The 25,834-nt window shown below is 35.8% G+C and overlaps 1 protein-coding gene and 1 pseudogene across 6 annotated transcripts in view; one reads left to right on the top strand and one right to left on the bottom strand.

Moving 5' to 3' along the window:
- Positions 1 to 25,834, bottom strand: part of ZUP1 (zinc finger containing ubiquitin peptidase 1) — a 53,071-nt gene that overhangs the window by 22,487 nt on the left and 4,750 nt on the right. For 3 of the 6 annotated variants that reach the window (XM_027601639.2, XM_027601640.2, XM_027601641.2), the window contains exons 3-9: positions 14,260 to 14,370; positions 12,447 to 12,568; positions 10,669 to 10,837; positions 7,545 to 7,733; positions 6,941 to 7,106; positions 2,588 to 2,739; positions 400 to 1,560 (exon numbers count right to left, since the gene is read on the bottom strand). In XM_027601639.2, the coding sequence (XP_027457440.1) occupies positions 1,211 to 1,560; positions 2,588 to 2,739; positions 6,941 to 7,106; positions 7,545 to 7,733; positions 10,669 to 10,837; positions 12,447 to 12,568; positions 14,260 to 14,370 (1,259 nt within the window). In that variant the 3' untranslated portion in view covers positions 400 to 1,210. Of the gene's footprint in view, positions 1 to 399; positions 1,561 to 2,072; positions 2,180 to 2,587; positions 2,740 to 6,940; positions 7,107 to 7,544; positions 7,734 to 10,668; positions 10,838 to 12,446; positions 12,569 to 14,259; positions 14,371 to 14,461; positions 14,564 to 25,834 lie in introns of those variants that run through there. The other 3 variants (XM_027601644.1, XM_027601643.1, XM_027601642.1) reach the window with 3 other exon arrangements.
- LOC113926759 lies at positions 14,715 to 17,941 on the top strand (annotated as a pseudogene).

The following is a 25,834-nucleotide window of genomic DNA, read 5'->3' as shown; positions in this document are numbered from 1 at the left end:
TGTACACGTGAAACCAATATAATATTGTAGGTTAACAACACTGGAAGTACAATAAAAATATAGGGACACTTGGGTGGCTCAGTTGGTTAAGCATCTGCCTTCGGCTCAGGTCATGCACGATCCCAGTGTCCTGGGATCAAGTCCCATATTGGGCTCCTTGCTCAGCAGGGAGCCTGCCTCTCCCTCTGCCTGCTACTCCCCCTGGTGTGCTCTCTCTCTCTCTCTGACAAATAAATAAATAAAATCTTTAAAAATAAAATAAAAATATAGGGGCACCTGGGTGGCTCAGTCAGCTAAGCATCTGCCTTCCACTTGGGTCATGATCCCAGGGTCCTGGGATAGAACCCCACTTGGGGCTCCCTGCCCAACGGGGAGCTTACTTCTCCCTCTTCCACCCCCTGCTTGTGTGTGCACGCATGCTCTTTCAAATAAATAAAATCTTTTGAAAAATAAAATAAAAATGTCTTTTTAAAAGTCAAAAATAAATAAATAAAATTAATCTCTAACTTTATGCAACCAAATTAAGGATAGGGTGAAAAAATGAATGCAATTTTGGCATTTATGTCATGGCAAAGAAACCTTTGAGATTTAATTAAATTAAAGAACCTCTGAAACAACCTTTGCCTTTATATTCCAAGTTGTAAGGCTGAAAGGATATCTAGTTCTCTCTCTCATTTCAAGTAATTTTAGTGCTTTCCTCTGTAATCCTGTTACTCTTCATAAATGCTCCTCTCTAGTCCTCTCTTTTCTCCTCAGAGGGAAACAAATCATGTGGAGTAGTCTAATAGGGACTTTTTTTCTTTTAAGATTCTGGGAACTGTGCATTTTCTAGACTTGATATGCCATTACATAGCTTCAGTTTATACCAAGTGTAGGGTCTTCAATCCCTAGAAATTCTTATAAACATACCAGTCACCACTTAACTGTAAGGGATAAAGAGGCAACTGTACTGAACTTAAAATTCTAGAACTGTGTATATCCAGTAACCCCAAACGCGTAAGATGGAGTCTCAATAATTACAAGAATCACGCTTAATAAACCATAATTATTAAGACCAATATGCGTTAGGTCTCCTGGGATTAAGTGAGGTTTTCTTTACCATATATGTTATAAACAATTATGTAAGAGTAAATATTTTTATGAAGCTCTGAGTAAAGTATTTGAAAGTCATTAGGTAGCATTTGAAATTCAAAGATGTCCACTACAGAAATTAAATGATACAAAACCAAAATAATGCAGAATGAGATACAAAGGGATTAACATTGATTCTAACTAAAAACTTTAAACTTGTAAGTTCAACTGGTTCAAGCTTCACATAACCAAATATGCAGATACTTACAACTTTCTCCTCTGAAGAAAGAACACCCTCTACTGCCACTATCTGGTATTGCTTATGTTTTAAATTTCCCACAAATTTCCGAAGTTGCTTGAGATTGCTAGCCTCCATGTCTTGCTTTAACAGTTTCTGCATTTCTCGAGAAGGACATCCGGGATCAAATATTAGTAAACATAGTGTTCGGTTTTTTCTCTCTTCAATTCCAACAACTGTTCGACTATGACCTATCAAAAAATAAAAAAAAAAAACTATATATATGTGTGTGTCTCCTGTCTATTACTATACATATAGACATGTTATTAAATTCACACACACTATATATATATTCTCTGTATGCAGTGTGTGCACATGTGAGTTTAGAACAGAAATAAAGTCAGTCCCTCTGACAGGTACTCTCACTCTGAAGACACACAATAGTTTTAGTTCTATTTCCTAACCTTCAGTTTTCATTTGTTCAGTTTTTCTTTTCTTAAAGGCTTCAATGCAAAAAATTTTATGTCTATTGTGCCATATTATTTTAGTTCTTCTTTCTTAATCCCTTGATTCTTCTTATCCAAATTATTTCAAATGCATGAAAGCATTTGAAAATTATCTACCACAGAACAAAATCTCTCATGAATCCAAAAGATTAACAAAAGTAAATTTATATATATTAGAATTTCAATGGGGAGGGAAATTCCCAATGTTTACTGCTCCTATTCCTGTTGATTAAAATCATCCATTAAACAAAATTTACCAAGTATCCATGTGTCAGGCACTATTCCAGGCAGTTAGCTATACAGAAGCAAACTGAACAAACATTCCTGCCTTCATGGAGTTTTCACTCTAAAAGGAAGGAATACCCTATAAACAAGGTAAATAAATTAAGCATATTATTATGTTAAATGCAAAAAAATAAAGCAGGGAAGAGAGACAGAAAATGCCAGCGGTGAGGGGTTGAGAACAAGATGGAATTTTAAATAAGGTGATAGGGGAAGGCCTTACTGAAGTGACACAGATGAAGACCTAAAAAATAAAGAAGTAAGGGATGGACAAGAAAAAGTGAACCAGGTGGCCCTGAAATATACAAGGGATAGCACCCTTTAATACCCAGGAAGGTACTATAATGACAATGTCACTCTGAAAATCAGACTAATGTCTCAATACTCCCCCCTTCCCTATTATCTGAATCTTAATCTGTGCTGAAGCGAAAGTCAATTAGTTGTCCTCTAAAGGTATAAGCTATACTTATTATTTGTGAGTTATACCAACCTTGATGCTGAAGATAGATTGGAGGTTTAGATGTACACACTACTTTTGGACTCCCTTCTCTCTCTGAAGAATAATAGTTCAATATCCATTCAAATAAACGAGGATGTGTACCCAAAGGACCAGTTGACTTATGAAAATCAACAATGCGGCATCTATTAAAAAATTGACAAAATGATTTGGAGAATAGTTTTTAAAACATTTTCACCAATGGAGTTATCAAATACAAAAAAATTTTAATTTAGAACTAATTTTATCTCATCAATATTTTCCTAAGAAGAAAATAAATACGTTTCATTAAGTATCTGGAAAAATGTCATTTTATGCAGAAATAATTATTTAAATAAGATTTAATAAGATTGATGACTGATATAAAAGTTACATTTTCTTTTTCTTTAAAGATTTTATTTATTTATTTGAGAGAGAGAAAGAGAGAGAAACAGCGGGGAGACGGTCAGAGGGAGAAGCAGGTTCCCTGCTGAGCCGGGAGCCCAATGTGGGACTCAATCCCGGGACTCCAGGATCATGATGACCTGAGCCGAAGGCAGTCGCTTAACCAACTGAGCCACCCAGGCGCCCTAAAAGTTACATTTTCTGACATACAGAATCTCTATGAAGAATAAATAAGGACCTTACTTGTTTTTTTTTTTAAGATTTTATTTATTTATGTGACAGAGAGAGACACAGCGAGAGAGGGAACACAAGCAGAGGGAGTGGGAGAGGGAGAAGCAGGCTTCCCGCTGAGCAGGGAGCCCGACGCGGGGCTTGATCCCAGGACCCCGGGATCATGACCTGAGCCGAAGGCAGTCGCTTAACGACTGAGCCACCCAGGTGCCCCCATACTTGGTTTTTTAGAAGTCATCTACATGTAATCTGAGACACAACTTGCATTCTAAAGTCTCTAAACCTGATGATCAATTAGAAGCTGACTTCTAATTTTAATTCCACAATAGCCATTCACATCTATCAAAAATATCCTGAGTATTTTTCCTCTTGGCTCTCACAAATTCCAGTAACAGACAAGAAAAGAATACCTGCAAAGATCTCAGAAAAGCCCTGTACGTACTCCTCCCACATATACATCTATCTATCTGCTATTTGGCACTAGATCACAGTGGTATTCCTTCCTCAAGAGGAAGTCAGCCTTGAATTAATGAAATTATTTTAACCAGAAGCACTATTGACACTTCTCAGCAACTATTTTTAATAGGTCGGGTAGAAGCACTGGGCGCCTGGGTGGCTCAGTGGGATGAGGGTCTAACTCCTGATTTCTGCTCAGGTCATGATCTCAGGGTTGTGGGATCCAGCCCCATGTCAGGCTCCCCAGTGAGCAAGGAGTCTGCTTGAGGTTCCCTCTCTCCCTCTGCCCCTCCCCCCACTTTTGTGCATGTGCTCTTTCTCTCTCTCTCTCTCTCTGATAAAATCTCTAAAAAAATAATAAAAGTTCGGTTATAAGCAAAAGCAACTAAAAGCCTTTCTGTCACTTTAAAGTATAGCACAGGTATCCTGTCCCTCCCTGTCTCTCTTGACAGAGTCTCCAAATACACCAACATATAAATACACCAAACACAGTGTAACGGTTGCTGTCCTTAGCCTCAGTGAGTTTAGTGTTGAGGCTAACATTCAACTGATTACTACTGAGTTTTAAATGCTGAAATGAACTTCTGGATAAATTGTTAAAAAAGTAGCTACAGTACTTCTGGGTTTGAAATTGACTGCATATTTAGATTTAGAATCTGAATAGTACCCTACAGAATATAATTGATAGAGAGCAAAAGGAAGACATTTAAACTAGTGAAAAAATTCAGAGTATAGTATTAAAGAGGCTTTACTAAAAAATTAAACTATTCCAGGCACCAAGAAAACAGCTGGATATATCAGGTATTTTAGACAGATATTTTCCTTCCCTTAAACATGACTTGAAAAATTAGTATTTGATATAATATATGTAATCTGAAAGTGTGAACAGACTGGCAAGAAGAAAAAATAAAGTTAGAGGACATTAAAATAGTCCTTTTGATTTAGAGATCATGACCTGAGCTGAAATCCAGAGTTGGACGCTTAATCAACTGAGCCACCCAGGCACCCCCAAAGATTTTCTATTTAAAAGTTAAGAAATAATTTCACCTCTGAATCTAGTTAATTAATATGGTAAAAATGATGTGAAACAAACATAAAGGAAAACACAGAGCTATGAAGCTTAAAGGCAAACTTTCCATTAAAGATGATCATAAGCATCTATCTCTGTTCCCTCTTGAAAGCCCAACAACATAAAACTCAAGGAGAAAATGATTCAAACAGCCAAAGACAAAGATAATGGAGACAGATCAAACTGCCCTGCACTTTTGGAAAATGAAAAGCAGAAAAGGAAACATAAAAGTGAATAAAAAAACCCCAGACAATTGTCTTAAAATCCCAGAGAGGCTGGAAGCTTAGAGGCACTAGGTATTGGGGAGAGTAGTAGTGGGGGTATAATGTGAAATGAATTGAAAATTTGCATAAAGAAGGCAAATCACTGCTTAACTACCCCCTCCATCAATGCAGGAGCTCTAGGCAGGAGAGTGGAGAATTCTTCTCTGAATGGCCCCTAGAAAAGATCTCTTCCTATATTAAAATTTTCAGAGTTCCCCAAACAAACAGAACGCTTCCCCCTAAAACTCTATAAATGAAGTCTGCTCATCTGCAAGCTCCATGTAATCCTATAGGACCTCTGATCTTTTAGTGCCTCATCCTCACTTTAGGAATGGACAACTAGGGATTTACGAAAGTTCGAAGAAAGCCTTCAAAATGCAAAAGACTAAAATAAATAGAGTGAAAACAAATTAACATGGAAAAAACCCGCAAAATGCAAGGAATAGAAAGAAGGAAAATGTTGGGAAAAAATCTGCAACCATAACAGACTATGATGCTATGAAATTGCCCCTTAAAATTAAAAACATGATTGCTAAGATACAAATTTCAATAGAATAGTTGGGAGATAAAGCTGAGAAAATCTACATAGTAAAACAAAAAGCAAAGATAAAAAAATGAAACACAACCAATAAACTTAAAAAGTCAAAGGAGTTCAGTGGCCAACTACCAGAAGTTCCAGAAAGAAGAATAAAGAAAATGGAGGAATCGTAATTATCAAAAAGTTAACTCTGAGCTCTCATTACACGCCAGTCACAGTTCTAAGCACTTGATCATCTCACTTAATATCACTGCAACTCTATGAAGCAGTTACTATTTACATGTTCTTTTTATCAACGGTGGGACTAGGCTACAGACAAATTAAGTCATACAGCCAGCCAATAAGCAGGAAAACTAGAATCAACTGTAGGCAGTCTGACTCCAAAGTCCAAGCTCTTAACCACTACACTGAGATCTTACAATTCACAATTCTAGATTCAAAAGGAAAAACAAATGCCTAATACAATGAATCAAAGCCCCACATTCATGGTGAAATTTCATAATAGCAGGACTGAGATGATGCAAAAAACTTCCAGAGAAAATAAATAGGTTATAAATAAAAGGAATGAAAATCAGATAACATCTTACCTTCTCAATAGTAACACTGATTGCTAGAAGTCAACAGAGTAAGAACTTATTTGATCTGAAAATGATTTTGAATTTAGAATAACACAGCCACCCAAACTATCATTTAAGTAATAAGAACTAGGCACCTTTTCTTAGGAAGCAGTGAAAGATGTGTTTAAGCAGAAGAGCAATCCAAAAAAGATAAAGACATGGAATCCAGGCTCTACTTCAAGAAAACAATGAAGAAATGCTACATGATTACAGCTTTGAAGGGAATCTAGAGCAAAGACAATGGAGGGCTTCAAGGAAGAAGTGTCCAGGAATAGGAGTGCCTCAGATTACATAAGTGGAGGTTGTGAAAAAGGTTGAGACCATGATGCAGTCAAATAGTAAAAAGGAAAAGAAAAGACAATTCTTAACTCAAGGAGAATTGTTAAAAGCTTTTCAGGAAAGGAAATAAAATCAGCAATGAATAATATTAATACAATTATTAATTATTAACCAAAATAAAAGGATTGAGGGTGAACACAGGTAAGAAATGTGAGGGAAATGCAACAGACAATGTCTAAAACTGATAAACCAAAAAAAGAAAAGAAAAGAAAAAAAAGCCCTGAAAGCATATTATTCAGAAACAATGGAAGTAACAGCTGCGTCGGAGAAATCAGACTTGAGAAGAGAGAAGAACGTAAGATAGGGACTGAACTGCTGGTTTTTAGTATAAGCCTTTCAGTGCCACTTAAATTTTATTTTTTAACTGTCCTTTGATAAAAGAAAAAAACAACAACAAAGAAAACCTCCCAGGTATGACAATAACCTCAACTTGGGTTTTCAGGTACATACTTTACCCTTAGGGAGGTCAGAAGTGTATATACTTCACATGCTCCGATCCAGGCCTTTGTTCCCTGTAACCTGTTATTAAGTTGAGAGGCACCCTGAGGATCAAAACCCTCCTTCCACGCATCTTCAATCATAGACTGAATTTTTGGAATGCAAGGAATTGACATACCTAAAATTATACAAGCAAACACGTTACATGATAGTTACAAAAGTACTATATATTAATTCACTCCCTATTATATGTACAGTTGATCCTTGAACAATACAGGGGGGTTAGGGGCACTGATAGCCTGCACAGTTGAAAATCTGCATATAACTTTTTGCTCCCCCAAAACTTCACTACTAATAACCTACTGTTGACTGGGAGCCTTACCAAAAAACATAAAATGAACAGTTGATTAACACATATTTTATATGTTATACTTATTATATACTGTATTCTTATAACAAAGCTAGAACAAAGAAAATCGTAAGGAAAAAAATCATAAGGAAAATACATTTACAATATTAGACTGTAAAAAACCCATGTATATGCAGTGCAAATTCATGTTTTTCAAGGGCCAACTATGTATCAGTGGACACGTTCAGAGAATTGTATTTCACATACCTTTCAAGCTATCGTCATAAGCATCATTTTGCAGTAATGATGAAAGTAGCATCTGGAAATTTCGGTAACCACAACCCCAACCTTTGTCACCAAAAGATGAATGAAAGTGATCCACCCCTGTGGAAAGCCACACGCGCCTCACATCTGTGGCCGCATTCTGATAGTATCTGTAAAGTGCTTCAATAATTCCTAAAATAAAAAAGAGACTTAGAAGATTTAGAAGGATAAGCTATCATCTTTGATGGCTGTCTCATATACTTCTAATATTAGTCTCTCCCTCAAGTGCCCCATCTAAATCCTGTCAATTCCATCTTCTTTATCTTTTTACTGTTATAACCTTTGTTCATGTCTTATTACTACTATGCAAGTGTTCCTAACACTAGCATACTACTTATACTAAAACAATGGTGCCTCACTGTCTAGGTAACAGGGTCCTAGCAACTTTAGCATCATATATAATTGCCAAAGAAAAATTTCCTCATAATAAAATTTTTTATCCTTGGCCCCTAAATCTCTTTAGATATTTTCCAATATCTTTTGTTAAATTATAATCTATTGTTAAACAGAAATAATAGCTTTAACTAATAGCTGCTTCAATTAACATTTGCATAACTAATAAAAATAAAAATCTTTGCCACACAATCGCTGAATTTCAAAGCAGTTTACAAAAAGGACATAGCACATTACAGAGCAGTATTCTTTAATCTTCTACAGATATATTAGTATTAAATTATACATACTCTACTACATTCTATAGTAATTTTAAAACATATACACAAATAGAAATTAAAGGGTGACATAAATTAAAAACAAATAGAAATTCTAGTATTTTCTTCCTGTATACCCTAATGAATCATATTCCACATCTGTTGGAATGTCCTATCCCACAGAAACCTTTTTACATGGAGACCCTTGAAGAAATATAAAGATGGTCTTCAGAAACAGACTCATGGAATTGAAAATATATGGCATAGGGAATTACAGATAAGTGGGGAAAGTACAGAGTTGCTTTCCTTTCTTATTGCTTGAAATACATAAGCAATAAGAACTTAAAAGTACTGTTATAAATAAGGGAAAAAAATTAAACCCACACCTTCTCTTTCTCTCGCTCCTTCTCTCTCATACACACTTATGTACAAATAAACCCCGAGTGAATTAAAAGTAGAAATATGAAAAGCAAAGTATAAATGTTTAAAGAAAATATAAAGGAGTATGTTTATGACCTCAAAGTTGGGGGATTTCCTTAAACAAGACACTTAGGATATAAATAAAGATAAAGACAGAAATTTGATTAAATTCAAATTTAAAACTCTAATTAAAGATATCATATACAAAATTTAAAGGCAAATTATAAATACTGAAGAAGATATTTGTATTTCATGTAATCAACAAAGAATTAGTGTCCTGAATATTGAAGGAACTCCCACAAATCAATAAGAAAAAGACAACCCAAAAGAGGACAAAGGAAGGGAATAGGTTTTTTACTGAAGAAACTAACTCAGGAGTAATTAGGAAAATGCAAATTAAGTACCGTATCATTTCAAAAATGAGTAGCAAAAATTAAAAAGTGTCACCGTACAAAGTGTGAGTGAGAATACAATGATGCAAATGTAGATTATGATCATTTTGGAAAACAATTCTATAATAACCTTAACAAAGTTAGAGATGTATATGCCCTCTAACCTAGTATTTCCAGTTCTGGATGCATTACAGAGAAACTCTTAAAAAAGACCTCTTGACAAAAGGGAACAAATTGAGGGGAGGTCGGTGGGGTAAATGGATAATGGGGTCAATGGATAATGGGCATTAAGGATTAAAAAAACAAAACAAACAACAAAAAAAACCTATTCATAATTTGTATGAACAACTTAAATGTTTGTCAACCACAAAAACAGGTAAATAAGTTGTGTATAACTCATACAAGGAAGTACTATACAGAGTCAAAATGAAGGAAGTACAGCTATAAGAATCACCATCTCTAAGCAGACCAAACAGAAGCAGATGTATACCAATTTATACATAGTTTAAATACATTAAAATATTACATATATTTATGGACGCCTACATATATGGTGAAAGCATTACAGTATATGAGACTAATAAATACCAAATTCAGGATATCGGTTCTCCTTGTGGATGAGGAGGGATTAGAATCAGAAAGGGATGCACAACGGATTTAAAATACATATGGGAGGTTTACAGCTTTAAAACAGTAAGATTAGGAACCTCTGTGGCAGGAACAAAGCTGTTTCCATATAAATTTTTTTACTACACTAATAGGTATATTAAAAAGATACCTTAAAAAACATCATGGAAAAGGCATTCTTTGGAGCAAGGCAGATTGGATTGTGAATACTAGCTGGGCCAATAAGTAGCTATGTGGTTACGTTGGGAAAGTAATTTAATCTATCTAAATCACAATTAACTAATCCAGAAAAATGTAACAGTATACAAGCGAATGTCTGTTTTGAGTTAAATGATGCATATATATATAAAGATGTTAGTGTCTGAATCTATACTAAAACAATATAGTAGCCACTATCTAAGTGTGACTATTAAGCACTTGAGATGTGACTTGTCCAGATATAAATACTCTGTAAAGTATAAAATACACATTGGATTTTGAAGAATGTACGAAGATTGCAAAATATCTCATTAATAGTTTTTCATATTGATTATATGTTGAAATAATAATATTATGGACCCATAGGGTTTAAAATATTAAAATTAATTTCACTTCATCCTTCTTTCTTACTTTTTCTAATGTGACTACTGGAATTAAAAAATATATATGTATATACATATTTGACTCACTTGTACTTCTATCACACAGCATTGATGTAGAACATAGTAAACACTCAATAAAAACTTCTAAAAGGCTCATTTCCAAATGTCAAGTAAATGAACACAATATAAAAGTAAATTATTTTTAAGTGAATTATTAATGAAAAAATAAAAGTGCAGAGGTTTAAAAAAAACACATTAAAAAAATTATTTGAAGAGTCTCACCTAAAAGTATACAAACTATGGATAATTAAAATTAAGCAAAATTCAAAAAATCCTGATTATTACTTCACTGTTATATGAACTACTGAAATAATGATTTTGATGTTAAAGTACTCACCAGAAGTTCTTGTTTTTCCATCATCAATACCAATAGCTAGCGATTCCATCATATCAGCTTTTCTTCTATGAAATTCAGATGGATGCATTCTTCCCCTATTGACTTCTATCTCCATATTTCGTAGTTGCTGTTGTTTGTATCCTCCAGAATTATCTAAACCATATTGTCTCTAGCAAATATAAAAATGACTTACTTTTTATGTCCCTTTACCTCCATGAGGATGGAAACTTATTACAGTTTTATTTATTTGGAAATGTACTTCGAAACATTCTGGTTTATAGACTTTCATACAAGATTAAGATTTTTTATTAGAGATTTTTATTTAAAGATTTTTCTTAAGATTTTTATTAAAGATAAATAACACACACACACAAATCCCTAAGTTAGTAACAGCCTTTCTCTGTTAACAACCACCAGGGCAAGAGATTTGCTTTCTTTGTATTAGGGAAGGTAGAGAATCCTGCCTTCCTACTAAAGGTATGCAAAAAGGCAGATGAGTTCTGAACACACCACTGATTTATTTAAGAAAACTTGTCAGTACTTATTATTTGGTTCCAGGCTAGCCTATGAAGGCCTACTTAATCCATAATTCATTCAGGCAGTAATTCTACATAGTAAATTAACTATGTTTTTTTGCACACTGGATAGAGAATCTCCAATGTGTAACACAGCCTCTATGCAAAAAGTTTTTGAGATCTAAACAACTTCCAAAGTTACTCAACAAACTCCTTTAAATACTGGAAACTTTGTTTATTGATAATGTTCAAAATCATATAAGACAAAGAAAACTGAGGAAAAGCAAACTTGTTTTCCTCCTCTGAATCTTGGTGGGAAAATGTTTTGCAAATAAATGAATCACCAAGGAGAAAAACAGCCTAAATTAGATATTCTAAAATGAGAATTATATAGTCATGTGTAACATATCTGAGAAGAAAAACTCAGAAGTAGGTCTGAGAAAATTATGGTAGGTACAATGCACATTAGTATATTAAAGGTTTTGAAAAATCTTGCGGTATACAAACCTGTTTAACTGAATACTTTCAAACCTATTCAATCATAAGCCCTTTTTATTCAAACGTTATCCTATTAGCACATAGAAAAACAGTTTTTAGAAACTCTGAGCATTATTAGCACAGGTAGTAGTTCACAGAAAATTATGACTGAAAAAAGTAGAAAAATCTATTAAAAATTTAAATGCATTAAAAATATATTAGATGCTGCCAGTTTAGTTCAGCAGGTACCACCATCAACCCAAGATAAAGTCTCAAATACCACCAAAATTGGATTTTCTATTAAAAATGTTTCTTTTTAAATGCCTGAATTGCAATCACTAAAAAAATTTAACACTCAGACAGGAGATACTAATTCTAAGTTTCTCTTTTAAGTATCTATCTATACAAACACTTAAATTCTGAGTATCTGCTTCCTAATCTGCCCTGTCAATTTAACATAGGTTTGAATCCAGGCTTTACCATTTAGTACAGCCTGAACCTGAACAAGTTACTAGCTACATAAGCACTCTGTCTTTACTTACTCATCTGTCATTTAGGGAGTTGTTGTGATGATCTTAAGATACTATATATGAAGTGCTTATCCCAGTACATGACCAGAATGAGTACCTATAAGTGGTAGCTGTTATGAATTATAAAATGTGTATGTAAAAAGAGTATTTTGTATACCAAAAATGACAAAAATAATAGGCTGCAGTCTTGACAGCATGTTTGAAAAATAAGAACTCTACCAAAGCAAAATATTACAATTGTTATTAATCTTTGTACCTGCAGCTTCTGAAATTCTCCCATTTCTTGTCGTGATTCTTCAGATCTCCTCTTTCTGTCTTCTTCTTGTTGAAGCTGGTGAGCCAATTCTAGATCTCTAGAACATTGGACTCTATCTATGCCTATTAGATATTTTTAATGTTTAGAATAAAATAACTACTGAATTCAAATCTCACCTATTATACGTTAACTCATATCTTTTAAATGGAATAAATGCTATTATTTTGATATTTACTCACGACTATGATGTCACGGAAACACTGTTTCTAGCAGAACTTGAACGGCTTCTACAGGGTAGAACCTCCACTTAAATCACCAATATTCACTGAATAGGTAGGCTGTGACAAGCATTTTTCATTAATTATCTCATTTGATCCTCATAACAACCTTAGGAAGTTAGGTATTATTTCCTAAGGAAACCAGAACTTAGAGAAATCAAGTAATACTCTTCATTGGTGTTCCTTATTAACACAAATAAGGATTGGCTTTTAAAATAAACTGGGGGGAGAAAAGGAAATAATGAAGAGCATAAAAATATGTCTGCCAAGTATAGCTTTATCACCGTCTGGTCTCAAACAAATGGTACAACTTTGCAGCATGTTTCCCTGTTTCCTCTCTACCCAATATCCCACAGATCCATTAGTCAGTAGCTTCTGGCCAGGATCTGGTCTCCCTGACTTCCAATTTGATATTTGAATTATGTATTTGAATATTCTTTTTTTCCTTTCAAATCTCTCAGTCTCTACTACATCTTCCTATTTGGTCCCCACTTCCATTGCCGGAGATAAACAATTTACAACTGATTTTTAGCGTACTTCTGACACTATCTACAGTGATTTACTCAGGACATATCTTTCATTATCTACCATAGGCTTATAGAATAATTTATGTACCCATACAAAGCCTATTATAAACAAAAGAATTATCAGACTTTCAGCTTCAGAGGGTTATTTTTCCACAGCAGTCGGTAGAGAATCACTGGAGAAAAGGACTGTTCCATCTTTGCTCCAGTGATTCTCATTTTGGGATTAGGCTGAGTGAGCAAGGAATATTACTCATGAAGATCACTGATTGGGATTAGGATCATTAATACTGGGTACTGAAGACCCCTGAATTAATAGGAGATATCAATGTACCCTAAGAAAATGAAATCCAGTAGAACACAATTGGTTTCTTTTAGGGTCTACTTTATATTGTTTCAATGGGACTCTTAAAGTCACAGAATCCTTCTACTTCTAAGGTACCAACAATGATTACTTTATCAATGCCACTATTCAAAAAGATAAGGAACAGAGAAAAAATTGTATAGAGTCAATTACAAAACTAGTAAGTGGTAATATAAGAAACTGGGCAAACTGGAAATGAACTTGAAAAACATTTCAATCATACAGTTCATATATTTTTTAAAAACTGTAAGTGCCATATGGCAGCTTCCTAGTTCAACAACAACTTTTGCTGACCTGATGCTAAATTCAGTTATTTCTAGCTGTTGAAAGAATGGCCTTAACCTCAGCAAACAGATTTCTTAAAGTATACATATTTCATTGTCTTCTAAATACTAGTGTTCTGGGGCAAAACTCTGGGGGCAAAATCACTAATTTAGTTACTGCTCAAAACCGTTCATCCTATACAACTTTTCTGCGAAACAACTTCTAAAAAGAAGTTGAAGTTACACTAGAATTCTTTAAAGGGACAAATTTATTTTTAACCAGTATGCTTTTTTTCCCTCTGTATCACTACTCTAAAAATTAGATATATCCTAGGAAGCAGAAATTAAATCATGAGATTCTTATTTTTAAACATATCCACATACCTTGTCCAAAGTTGCTTTCTTCCAAATGTAAGTCAACATGTTCCTGGAGAATATGGTAATTTGTACAGATGAGCCCACACATAGGACAGTCATACAGTGGTTGATCATGGTCTGTTTTAGAGATGTAATTCAGTTGATTTTATTTTTAAAACTTTTAGATTTTTTTTCACCCTAAGTCAAAGATTGTCCACTGCCCACTAACCTTATTAAATAAGTAAAAGCTCTTCGTAGTTGGATTTAAAGCTATTTTCTACTTCTGGGGTCAAAATGGAAGATTGAGCATAAGCACAAATCTCTTTTACCACTATAATAAAAGAAAAAATTAATAATAAATATTCGGATCTATAGTCAAAGCAAGAAAAGAAAAGTATAAAGGAAAATCAAAACAGTAAGTAGGGACCAGTCTACGCATGAATTTTAGGGGCTAAGTAATCAGCACCCTCCTTCCAAACTAAATGGTGAGGTAAAAATTCAGCATAAAGCCTTCAGCATAAAGCTTAGAATTGGTATCATACTGCCTAGTTGGAGTGGGAGATCAAAGAGCCGCATCCATCAAGCAGCACGGCAAGTAGACAGGTGTAGCTTGCCCAGGCCAGAAGCAGTACCTCTGCAAAAACCAAGACCTGACTGATACTGGGCACAGAAGAGGGAACCCTGAGCACTGAGCCAAGCAATCCATACATGTAAGGCCTGGTCTGGAAGTGGAATAACTATATTTAGAAAGTAGCAGAGACTGCTAGACAGCTGTTTATTTCCACAAAATGAATGTAACCAGTCTCATTTTAGGTGGATCGGCTGACCTTAAAACTGAACTAAGTCAATCTGATATGTTTGGAGAGACGCTGCAGTCAAAAGATTTAAAATTAGTTGATATATCCTATGGTGATGAAAATGGAAACCAAGCCATTGAGTTATCTACTGAGGTAAAATTCATTCAAACAGAGAAATTAATTCAACATTTTGGTGAAATCAGCCAGGACACAGGTAAGTACTGTTTTGGAGATGAAGATACACTAAAGGCTTTGCAAGTGGGAGCTGTAGAGATTCTAACAGTTTATGAAAATCTGGATATAATGAGAAATGTTCTTCATTGCCAAGGCACAGAAGAGGAGAAAATTCTCTATCTAACTGAAGAATAAGAAAAGGATAAATCTCATTTCACTGACAGGAGAGGAACATGAACTGACTGAGAATATGTCCCTCTTGGAATGGTTTGCTCACAACTATCAAAAATTTGGAGCTACACTGGAAACTGTCACAGGTCATAAGAAAGATCCTAGTTTGTGAAAGGATTTGGTGGAACTGAAGTATCTTGCAATACTGAGTTGATTTCCATGGAATGGAATACCAAGGAGGAGACGATGAATTTTTTTACCTTGATGACTAGTAGGTAGTTGACATGGGTCCCAGAAAATGTGCCTCACCCTGCAGCAGCCAACTCAAGGAACATACCTCTGGTGGAATCCAAATAGATTTCTGCCTTACAACTAGACCATTTTCAGAACTTAATCCAGGAGCACTGGCTACTGAAAACAACCAAATAAAACCAGACCCAACCCTATACTTGGCTTTGTCATGGTGTCAACACTGCGGCCTATGACTAAGTTCCTAAATGCTACTTTGGACTAATTTAAAAGGAAACCTAGTTTTTACTTTTACTTGATGACCAAATTGGGTGCTCTTGTATTTTATGAAAAAAAATTTTTTTAACCTTCATACATTCAAGCAAACATAATTTAGGTGCTATAAATCTTCAAAAGTTAATAGAAGTGACATCCTAAAAAAAGAAAGAAATGCTAGAAATCAAACACGTTGGCTTATTAGCAGGCTGGACATGGCTGAGGAAAGAATCTCTGAGTGTGAGGAGATGACAAGAGATATTTCCCAAAATGAAACGTAAAGAGAAAAAGACCCTCCTAAAACCTCCCCCCCAACATAAAAAAAAAACAAAACAAACCTACAATCTCCAAAAACTGTGGGAGAACTGCAAAAGGTATAACATACACAAAATGGGAATACCAGGAGAAGAAAGGAACAAAAGTATTATTTAAAGCAATAAGGTCTGAGAGTATCCCCCAAGTTAATGTCAGACATCAAACTATAGATCTTGAAAGCTCAGAAAACACCAAGCACAGTAAATACCAAAATTTACATCTAGGCACATCATATTCAGGCTGCAGAAAAATCAAAGATAAAAAATCTTGAAAGAAGCCAGAGGGAAAAAACACCTTACCTATAGAGGAACAAAGATAAGAATTACATACAACCTCTCAGAAGTCATTCAGGTAATAAGAGAGAGGAGTGAAATATTGAAATTTTCCGGAAGAAAAAAAAACCCACCAACCTAAAATTCTGTACCATTCAAACTTATCCCTCAAAAGTGAAGGAATAATAAAAAATTTCTCAGACAAAAATTGAGGGAAATTGTTGCCAGTAGACTTGCTGTGCAAGAAATGTTAAAAGAAGTTCTTCAGAGAGAAGGAAAATGATATTGGTCAGAAACATGGATATCCTTAAAGAACGAGCATCAGGGAAGAATAGGAGATGATAAAATAAAAACTTTTATTTTTCTCATTAATTGATAAAAAGGTAAGTTTATTCAAAATAAAAATAGCAACAATGTATTCAATTATGTGTGTGTGTGTGTGTATATATGTATATACATGTGTGCTTACATTTACTTGAAATGAATGATAGCAATGACACAAGGGACGGGGAGGAGTTAGGAATATCTTATTATTATAAGGTCCTTGCATTCATATAGCGATACAACGTTATTCAAAGGCAGACTTGGATTAGTTGTTAATGTATACAGCGAACTCTAGGCCAAGCCCTAAAAAAGTAAAAACAAGTATTATTGATATGCTAAGAAAGGAAAGCATTGAGCAAGTGACATGTCTTGCCTATTATCAGGAGTAGAAGTCCAAATGCATCTTGATATCAGAGTCGCCATGGAAAACAATGCTGTCAAGTACTGAACAGAACACGTGACTCACAGTAAACAGAGAAAGAGCACGATCTTCAGTATTAGACATTAGTCTGCCATGGCCAGTGGGTCACTTCCAGCAGCCAACACAGGGCAATTGGTCTGTACACACCTCTCCTGCACCACAGAATGAAGGCTGTCATCCCCTTCCAGCAGAAGATAGATCTAGCATTAAGGCTGTTCAGGTGCCATACGACACACGTGCTTAAGCAAAACAAAGGAGTATACATTGTTGCCTGAAACAGAGAAAGATATTTCCATACACAGGTTGTGAGGACCCTATCTCTTGAGAAGGAAGTGTTCTAGGCCTAAGGATCATTCTTATGTGGCCAAATAGGGTCAAAAGACTACATGCATGAACTGTTTTTCCCCATGGAGAGAAAATAAAATCATACGAAATGCTCAATTAAACCACAAAATCAGGAAAAAAGTCGACAAAAAAAAAAAGCAAAGAACAAGGGCAACAAATAGAAAAAAATAAATATGGTATATTAATCTAACTATAGGAATAATCACTGGTCTAAACATACACATTAAAAGACAGATTATCAAGGTGGAGCAAAATATATGACCTACCTGTGTGTTGTCTACAAGAAATTCATTTTAAATATAAATACACATATAGAGGGGTGCCTGGGTGCCTCAGCTGGTTAAGCATCCAACTTGGTTTGATCTCATGGATTGTGAGATGGAGCCCTAGTTGAGCTCTGTGCTCAGTGGGGAGTCTACTTAAAGATTCTCTCCCTCTGCCTAGTCACACCCCCTCAAAAATAAATAAATATATCTTTAAAAAAATACAAATAAAGATTAAAAGTGAAGGGAGGGAGAAAGATACATCATGCTAACACTAACCAAAACCAAAACCAAACAAACAAAGAACCAGGAGTTAGCTATATTAATTTCAGAGAGGGCGGATTTCAGAATAAGGAATGTTATCCAGGATAAAGTGGGGCATTACATAATGACAAAGGGTTCAATACTCCAAAAAGACATAAAAATCCTTAATGTGTATGGGCCTAACAGAGTGTCCAAATACATGAGGCAAAAATTAATAGAACTGCAAGAAGAAACAGAATTGAAGAATTATAATCAAACAGTCTGCTCTCAAACTACAAGGGAAATAAACAAAAATTAAGAGAAAGAGCTGAAAAATCCCCAAATACTTGGAGATTAGACACACATTTAAATAATGTACCAAAGAAATCTCAAGGTAAATTTTAAAATATTTTGAACTAAATGAAAACTAAAATAAACTTAAAGTTTGTGCAACACAGCAAAAGCACGGCTTAGAAGGAAATTTATAACATTCTATGCAATCATCTAGGTTTCCACTATAGGAAACTAGAAAAAGAAGAACAAGTTAAATCCAAGATAAGCAGAAGAAATTAAAAAAAAAAAATAGAGCAGAAATCAATGAAATTGAAAACAGAAAACCAATAGAGAAAAACAATGAAACCAAAGGCCTCTAGCCAAGCTAACTAAGAAGAAAAGAGAGAACACAGATTGTTAACACCAGAAATAAAAAAGGGGACATCACATATCCCATGTACATTCCAAAGATTAAATAAAGTTACATTATGAACTACACCACAAATTTGTAAACTAGATGAAATGGACCAATTCCCTGAAAGATACAACTGGGCAAATTAATAACCGCTCCCCTAAAAAAAAATGCTGAGGTAAAAACCTAACAAAATATAAAGACATACATGAGAAAAAATACAAAATTCTGATGAAAGAAATCAAAGAAAAACTATGTTGAGGTATTTCTTGTTCATGATAGGAAGACTCCATATTGCCACAATGTCTATACTTCCCAACTTTATCTATAGATTCCAGACAATCACAATAAAAAATCCCAGCAAGTTACTTTGTGGCTATCAAGTAGCTGATTCTAAAATTTATAGGAAGAGGCAAAAGATCCAGAATAACCTACACAATACTGAAGAAAAGCAAAGTCAAAGGACTGGCTCTACCAGACTTCTAAACTTAGTATAAAGTTACAGTATCAAGACACTGTGGTACTGAAAAAAGAACAAACAGATCAATGGAACAGAACAGACAGTCCAGAAATAGACTAATAGCCCAGTTGACTAATCTTTGACAAAGCAAAGACAGAATTAGGGAGGAAAGAAAATCTTATCAACAAATGGTGCTGAAACATGTGGACATCAAAATGCAAAGAAAATGAATCTAGACTCAGACCTTACATCCTTCACAAAAAGTAACTTGGAAATGGATCATAGACCTAAACTTAAAATGCGAAACCACAAATTTCCTAGGACATAACATAGGAGGAAACTTAGATGACTTAGGAGATGGCGATGACAACACCAAAGGCATGATGAAGTTACAAAATAATAGATAAGGTAGACTTCATTAAAATAAAAAACTTCTGCTCTGCAAAAGACATTGTCAAAGAGAATAAGAAGACAAGTCACAGATTGGAAAAAAATATTTGCAAAAGATACATGTACTAAAGATCTGTTATCCAAAATATACAAGGGGGGGGGCAGAGCAAGATGGCGGAGGAGTAGGAGACCTGGATTTCATCTGGTCTCAGGAATTCAGCTGAATAGGGATCAAACCATTCTGAACATCTACGAACTCAACAGGAGATCGAAAAGAATAGCAACAACTCTCTGAACAGAAAAGCGACCACTTACTGGAAGTCGGGCCACTGCTCCTCCAGCAGGGACCCAACAAGCGGCAGATGCGGGGAGACTCCCCTTCCTCCCCCAGGAGGAGCAGCGTGGGAGTGCACCGCAGGGATCTGCTGGGTTTGGAGACTCCACACCGAGTCGGGTGCCAGAGATAGAAACGCTTGGTCACAGCCCAGGTGAGTGCAGCCGGAGACTGGGGACACGGGAGTGACTGACTGCTTTTCTCTGGGGGCGCACTAAGGAGCGGGGCCCCCAGTTCTCAGCTCCTCCGGGCGGAGACTGGGATCTCGTCCTCCAAAGCTGTACAGAAAGCTTGCAGGGAACAAAAGCTCCCAAAGGCAAACCCGAGCAGATTGCTTAGCCTGGACCGGCAAGGGCGGGGCAATTCCGCCTCCGGCAAAGACATTTGGGAACCATGGCAACAGGCCCCTTCCCCAGAAGATCAGCACGTACAGCCAGCCAAAACCAAGTTTACCGATCAAGGAGAACGGGAGAACTCCAGCGCTAGGGGAATACTGCACATAGAATTCATGGCTTTTTTACCATGATTCATTAGTTTTTCAAAGTTAATTTTTTAACTGTTTTTTTTTTTACTTTTTCTTTTTCCCTTTTTCAACCAACATCTTATCACTTTTTGAAAAAAATTTTTTATTTTTCATTTTTAGAGTCATATTCTATCCCTTCTAGTAGACACCCTTATTTTTGGCATATATATATAAGTTGTTCTCTCTTTAAAATTTTGAGATAGTTTCCTCTAACAGATAAAAATATACCCTAAATAACTAGTGTATGGTTTTGTTCTAGTCTCCTGCCTGATCACATTCTCTCCTTTTTTCTTTTTTAATCTCCTTCTTTCTTTTTTCAAACAACTTATCAATTCCTTTTATAAAATCTTTCATAATTTTCATCTTTACAGTCATCTTCCGTCCCTTCATTGTATCAACCCTTATTTTGTACATATATCAGTCTGTCTTTCTTTAAAATTTTAGGAGGCACTTTCTTCTAACAGACCAAAATACACCTAAAATCTAGTGTGTGGCACTGATCTATGCACTAGCCTGATCATATTTGGTCATATTCTGTTTTTTTTTTGTTCTGTTTTTGTTTGTTTTTATTTTTCTTTTTTCTTTTTCCTCTTTCTTTTCTCTTTCTTTCCCTTTCTTTCCCCTGGTTTCAGGTCTTTTCTGATTTGTTTAGAGTATATTTGCCGGGGACGTTGTTAACCTGTTAGCATTTTGTTCTCTCATTCATCTATTCCCCTCTGGACAAAATGACAAGACGAAAAAAATCACCTCAGCAAAAAGAACAAGAGGTAGTACCGTCTGCCAGGGACTTACTCAATATGGACATTAGTATGATGTCGGACCTAGTGTTCAGAATCGTGATTTTAAAGATACTAGCTGGGCTTGAAAAAAGCATGGAACTTATTAGAGAAATGCTTCCTGGAGAAATAAAAGAATTAAAATCTAACCAGATCGAAATCAAAAAGGCTATTAATGAAGTGCAATCAAAAATGGGGGCACTAACTGCTAGGATAAATGAGGCAGAAGAATCAGCGATATAGAAGACCAAATGATGGAAATAAAGAAGCTGAGAGATAAACAACTACTGGATCACGAGGGCAGAATTCGAGAGATAAGCGATACGATAAAGACGAAACATTAGAATAATTGGGATCCCAGAAGAAGAAGAAAGAGACAGAGGGGCAGAAGGTATACTGGAGCAAATTATAGCAGAGAACTTCCCTAATGTGGGGAAGGAAACAGGCATCAAAATCCAGGAGGCACAGAGAACCCCCCTCAAAATCAATAAAAATAGGTCGACACCCCCACATCTAATACTAAAACTTACGAGTCTCAGAGACAAAGAGAAAATCTTGAAAGCAGCTCAGGAGAAGAGATATGTAACCTACAATGGTAGAAACATTAGATTGGCAACAGACCTATCCACAGAGACCTGGCAGGCCAGAAAGGACTGGCATGATATCTTCAGAGCACTAAACGAGAAAAATATGCAGCCAAGAATACTATATCCAGCTAGGCTGTCATTGAAAATTGAAGGAGAGATAAAAATCTTCCAGGACAGACAAAAACTAAAGGAATTTGCAAACATGAAACCAGCCCTACAAGAAATATTGAAAGGGGTCCTCTAAGCAAAGAGAGCGCCTAAAAGCAGCGTAGACCAGAAAGGAACACAGACAGTATACAGTAACAGTCACCTTACAGGCAATACAATGGCACTAAATTCATACCTTTCAATAGTTACCCTGAATGTAAATGGGCTAAATGCTCCAATCAAAAGACACAGGCTATCAGAATGGATTAAAAAACAAGACCCATCCATATGCTGTCTGCAAGAGACTCATTTTAGATCCAAAGACACCCCCAGATTGAAAGTGAGGGGGTGGAAAACCATTTACCATGCTAATGGACACCAAAAGAAAGCTGGGGTGGCAATCCTTATATCAGACAAATTAGATTTTAAAAGAAAGACTGTAATAAGAGATGAAGAAGGACACTATATCCTACTTAAAGGGTCTATCCAACAAGAAGATCTAACAATTGTAAATATCTATGCCCCTAACATGGGAGCAGCCAATTATATAAGGCAATTAATAACAAAAGCAAAGAAACACATTAACAACAATACAATAATAGTGGGGGACTTTAACACCCCCCTGACTGAAATGGACAGATCATCTAAGCAAAAGATCAACAAGGAAATAAAGACTTTAAATGATACACTGGACCAAATGGACTTCACAGACATATTCAGAACATTCCATCCCAAAGCAACGGAATACACATTCTTCTCTAGTGCCCATGGAACATTCTCCAGAATAGATCACATCCTAGGTCACAAATCAGGTCTGAACCGGTACCAAAAGACTGGGATCATTCCCTGCATATTTTCAGACCACAATGCTTTGAAACTAGAACTCAATCACAAGAGGAAAGTCAGAAAGAACTCAAATACATGGAGGCGAAAGAGTATCCTACTAAAGAATGAATGGGTCACCCAGGAAAATAAAGAAGAATTAAAAAAATTCATGGAAACCAATGAAAATAAAAGCACAACTGTTCAAAATCTTTGGGATAAGGCGAAGGCAGTCCTGAGAGGAAAGTATATAGCAATACAAGCCTTTCTCAAGAAACAAGAAAGGTCTCAAATATACAACCTAACCCTACACCTAAAGGAGCTGGAGAAAAAACAGCAAATATAGCCTAAACCCAGCAGGAGAAGAGAAATAATAAAGATCAGAGCAGAAATCAATGAAATAGAAACCAAAAGAACAGTAGAACAGATCAACAAAACTAGAAGCTGGTTCTTTGAAAGAATTAACAAGATTGATAAACCCCTGGCCAGACTTATCAAAAAGAAAAGAGAAATGACCCAAATCAACAAAATCATGAATGAAAGAGAGATCACAACCAACACCAAAGACATACAAACAATTATAAGAACATATTATGAGCAACTCTATGCCAGCAAATTAGATAACCTGGAAGAAATGGATGCATTCCTAGAGATGTTATCAACTACCAAAATTGAACCAGAAAGAAATAGAAAACCTGAACAGACCTATAACCACTAAGGAAATTGAAGCAGTCATCAAAAATCTCTCAACAAACAAAAGCCCAGGGCCAGATGGCTTCCCAGGGGAATTCTACCAAACATTTAAAGAAGAATTAATACCTATTCTCCTGAAACTGTTCCAAAAAATAGAAATGGAAGGAAAACTTCCAAACTCATTTTATGGGGCCACCATTACCTTGATCCCAAAACCAGACAAAGACCCCATGAAAAAGGAGAATTACAGACCAATATCCTTGATGAACATGGATGCAAAAATTCTCACCAAAATACTAGCCAATAGGATCCAACAGTACATTAAAAGGATTATTCACCATGACCAAGTGGGATTTATCCCTGGGCTGCAAGGTTGGTTCAACATCCGCAAATCAATCAATGTGATACAATATATTAGCAAAAGAAAGAACAAGAATCATATGATTCTCTCAATAGATGCAGAAAAAGCATTTGACAAAGTATAGCATCCTTTCTTGATCAAAACTCTTCAGAGTATAGGGATAGAGGGTACATACCTCAATATCATAAAAGCCATCTATGAAAAACCTACAGCGAATATCATTCTCAATGGGGAAAAGCTGAGAGCTTTCCCCCTAAGGTCAGGAACATGGCAGGGATATCCACTATCACCACTGCTATTCAACATAGTATTAGAAGTCCTAGCCACAGCAATCAGACAACAAAAAGAAATCAAAGGCATCCAAATCGGCAAAGAGGAAGTCAAACTCTCACTCTTTGCAGATGATATGATACTGTATGTAGAAAACCCAAAAGACTCCACCCCAAAACTGCCAGAACTCATACAGGAATTCAGTCAAGTAGCAGGATATAAAATCAATGCACAGAAATCAGTGGCATTCCTATACACCAACAACAAGACAGAAGAGAGACAAATTAAGGAGTCGATCCCATTTACAATTGCACCCAAAACCATAAGATACCTAGGAATAAATCTAACCAAAGAAGCAAAGGATCTGTACTCAGAAAACTATAAAATACTCATGAAAGAAATTGAAGAAGACACAAAGAAATGGAAAAACGTTCCATGCTCATGGATTGGAAGAACAAACATTGTGAAGATGTCAATGCTACCTAGAGCAATCTACACATTCAGTGCAATCCCCATCAAAATACCATCCACTTTTTTCAAAGAAATGGAACAAATAATCCTAAAATTTGTATGGAACCAGAAGAGATCCCGAATAGCCAGAGGAATGTTGAAAAAGAAAAGCAAAGCTGGCGGCATCACAATTCCGGACTTCCAGCTCTATTACAAAGCTGTCATCATCAAGACAGTATGGTACTGGCACAAAAACAGACACATAGATCAATGGAACTGAAGAGAGAGCCCAGAAATGGACCCTCAACTCTATGGTTAACTAATCTTTGACAAAGCAGGAAAGAATGTCCAATGGAAAAAAGACAGTCTCTTCAACAAATAGTGTTGGGAAAATTGGACAGCCACATGCAGAAGAATGAAACTGGACCATTTCCTTACACAGCGCACAAAAATAGACTCCAAATGGTTGAAAGACCTCAATGTGAAACAGGAGTCCATCAAAATCCTAAAGGAGAACAGAGTCAGCAACCTCTTTGACCTCAGCTGCGGCAACTTCTTCCTAGAAACATCACCAAAGGCAAGGGAAGCAACGGCAAAAATGAACTATTGGAATTTCATCAAGATAAAAAGCTTTTGCACAGCAAAAGAAACAGTCCACAAAAACCAAAAGACAACCGACAGAATGGGAGAAGATATTTGCAAATGACATTTCAGATAAAGGGCTAGTATCCAAAATCTATAAAGAACTTATCAAACTCAACACCCAAAGAACAAATAATCCAATCAAGAAATGGGCAGAAGACATGAACAGACATTTTTCCAAAGAAGACATCCAAATGGCCAACAGACACATGAAAAAGTGCTCAACATCGCTCGGCATCAGGGAAATCCAAATCAAAACCTCAATGAGATACCACCTCACACCCGTCAGAATGGCTAAAATTAACAAGTCAGGAAGCGACAGATGTTGGAGGGGATGCGGAGAAAGGGGAGCCCTCCTACACTGTTGGTGGGAATGCAAGCTGGAGCAACCACTCTGGAAAACAGTATGAGGTTCCTCAAACAGTTGAAAATAGAGCTACCATACGATCCAGCAATTGCACTACTGGGTATTTACCCCAAAGATACAAATGTAGGGATCCGAAGGGGTACGTGCGCCCCACTGTTTATACCAGCAATGTCTACAATAGCCAAACTGTGGAAACAGCCAAAGATGTCCATCGACAGATGAATGGATAAAGAAGATGTGGTATATATACACAATGGAATATTATG

Source organism: Zalophus californianus, chromosome 7, assembly GCF_009762305.2.
Source record: "Zalophus californianus isolate mZalCal1 chromosome 7, mZalCal1.pri.v2, whole genome shotgun sequence".
NCBI classification, from domain to species: domain Eukaryota; kingdom Metazoa; phylum Chordata; class Mammalia; order Carnivora; family Otariidae; genus Zalophus; species Zalophus californianus.
The sequence above is the reverse complement of the archived record's forward strand: the minus strand, read 5'-3'. Positions and strand labels throughout refer to the sequence as shown.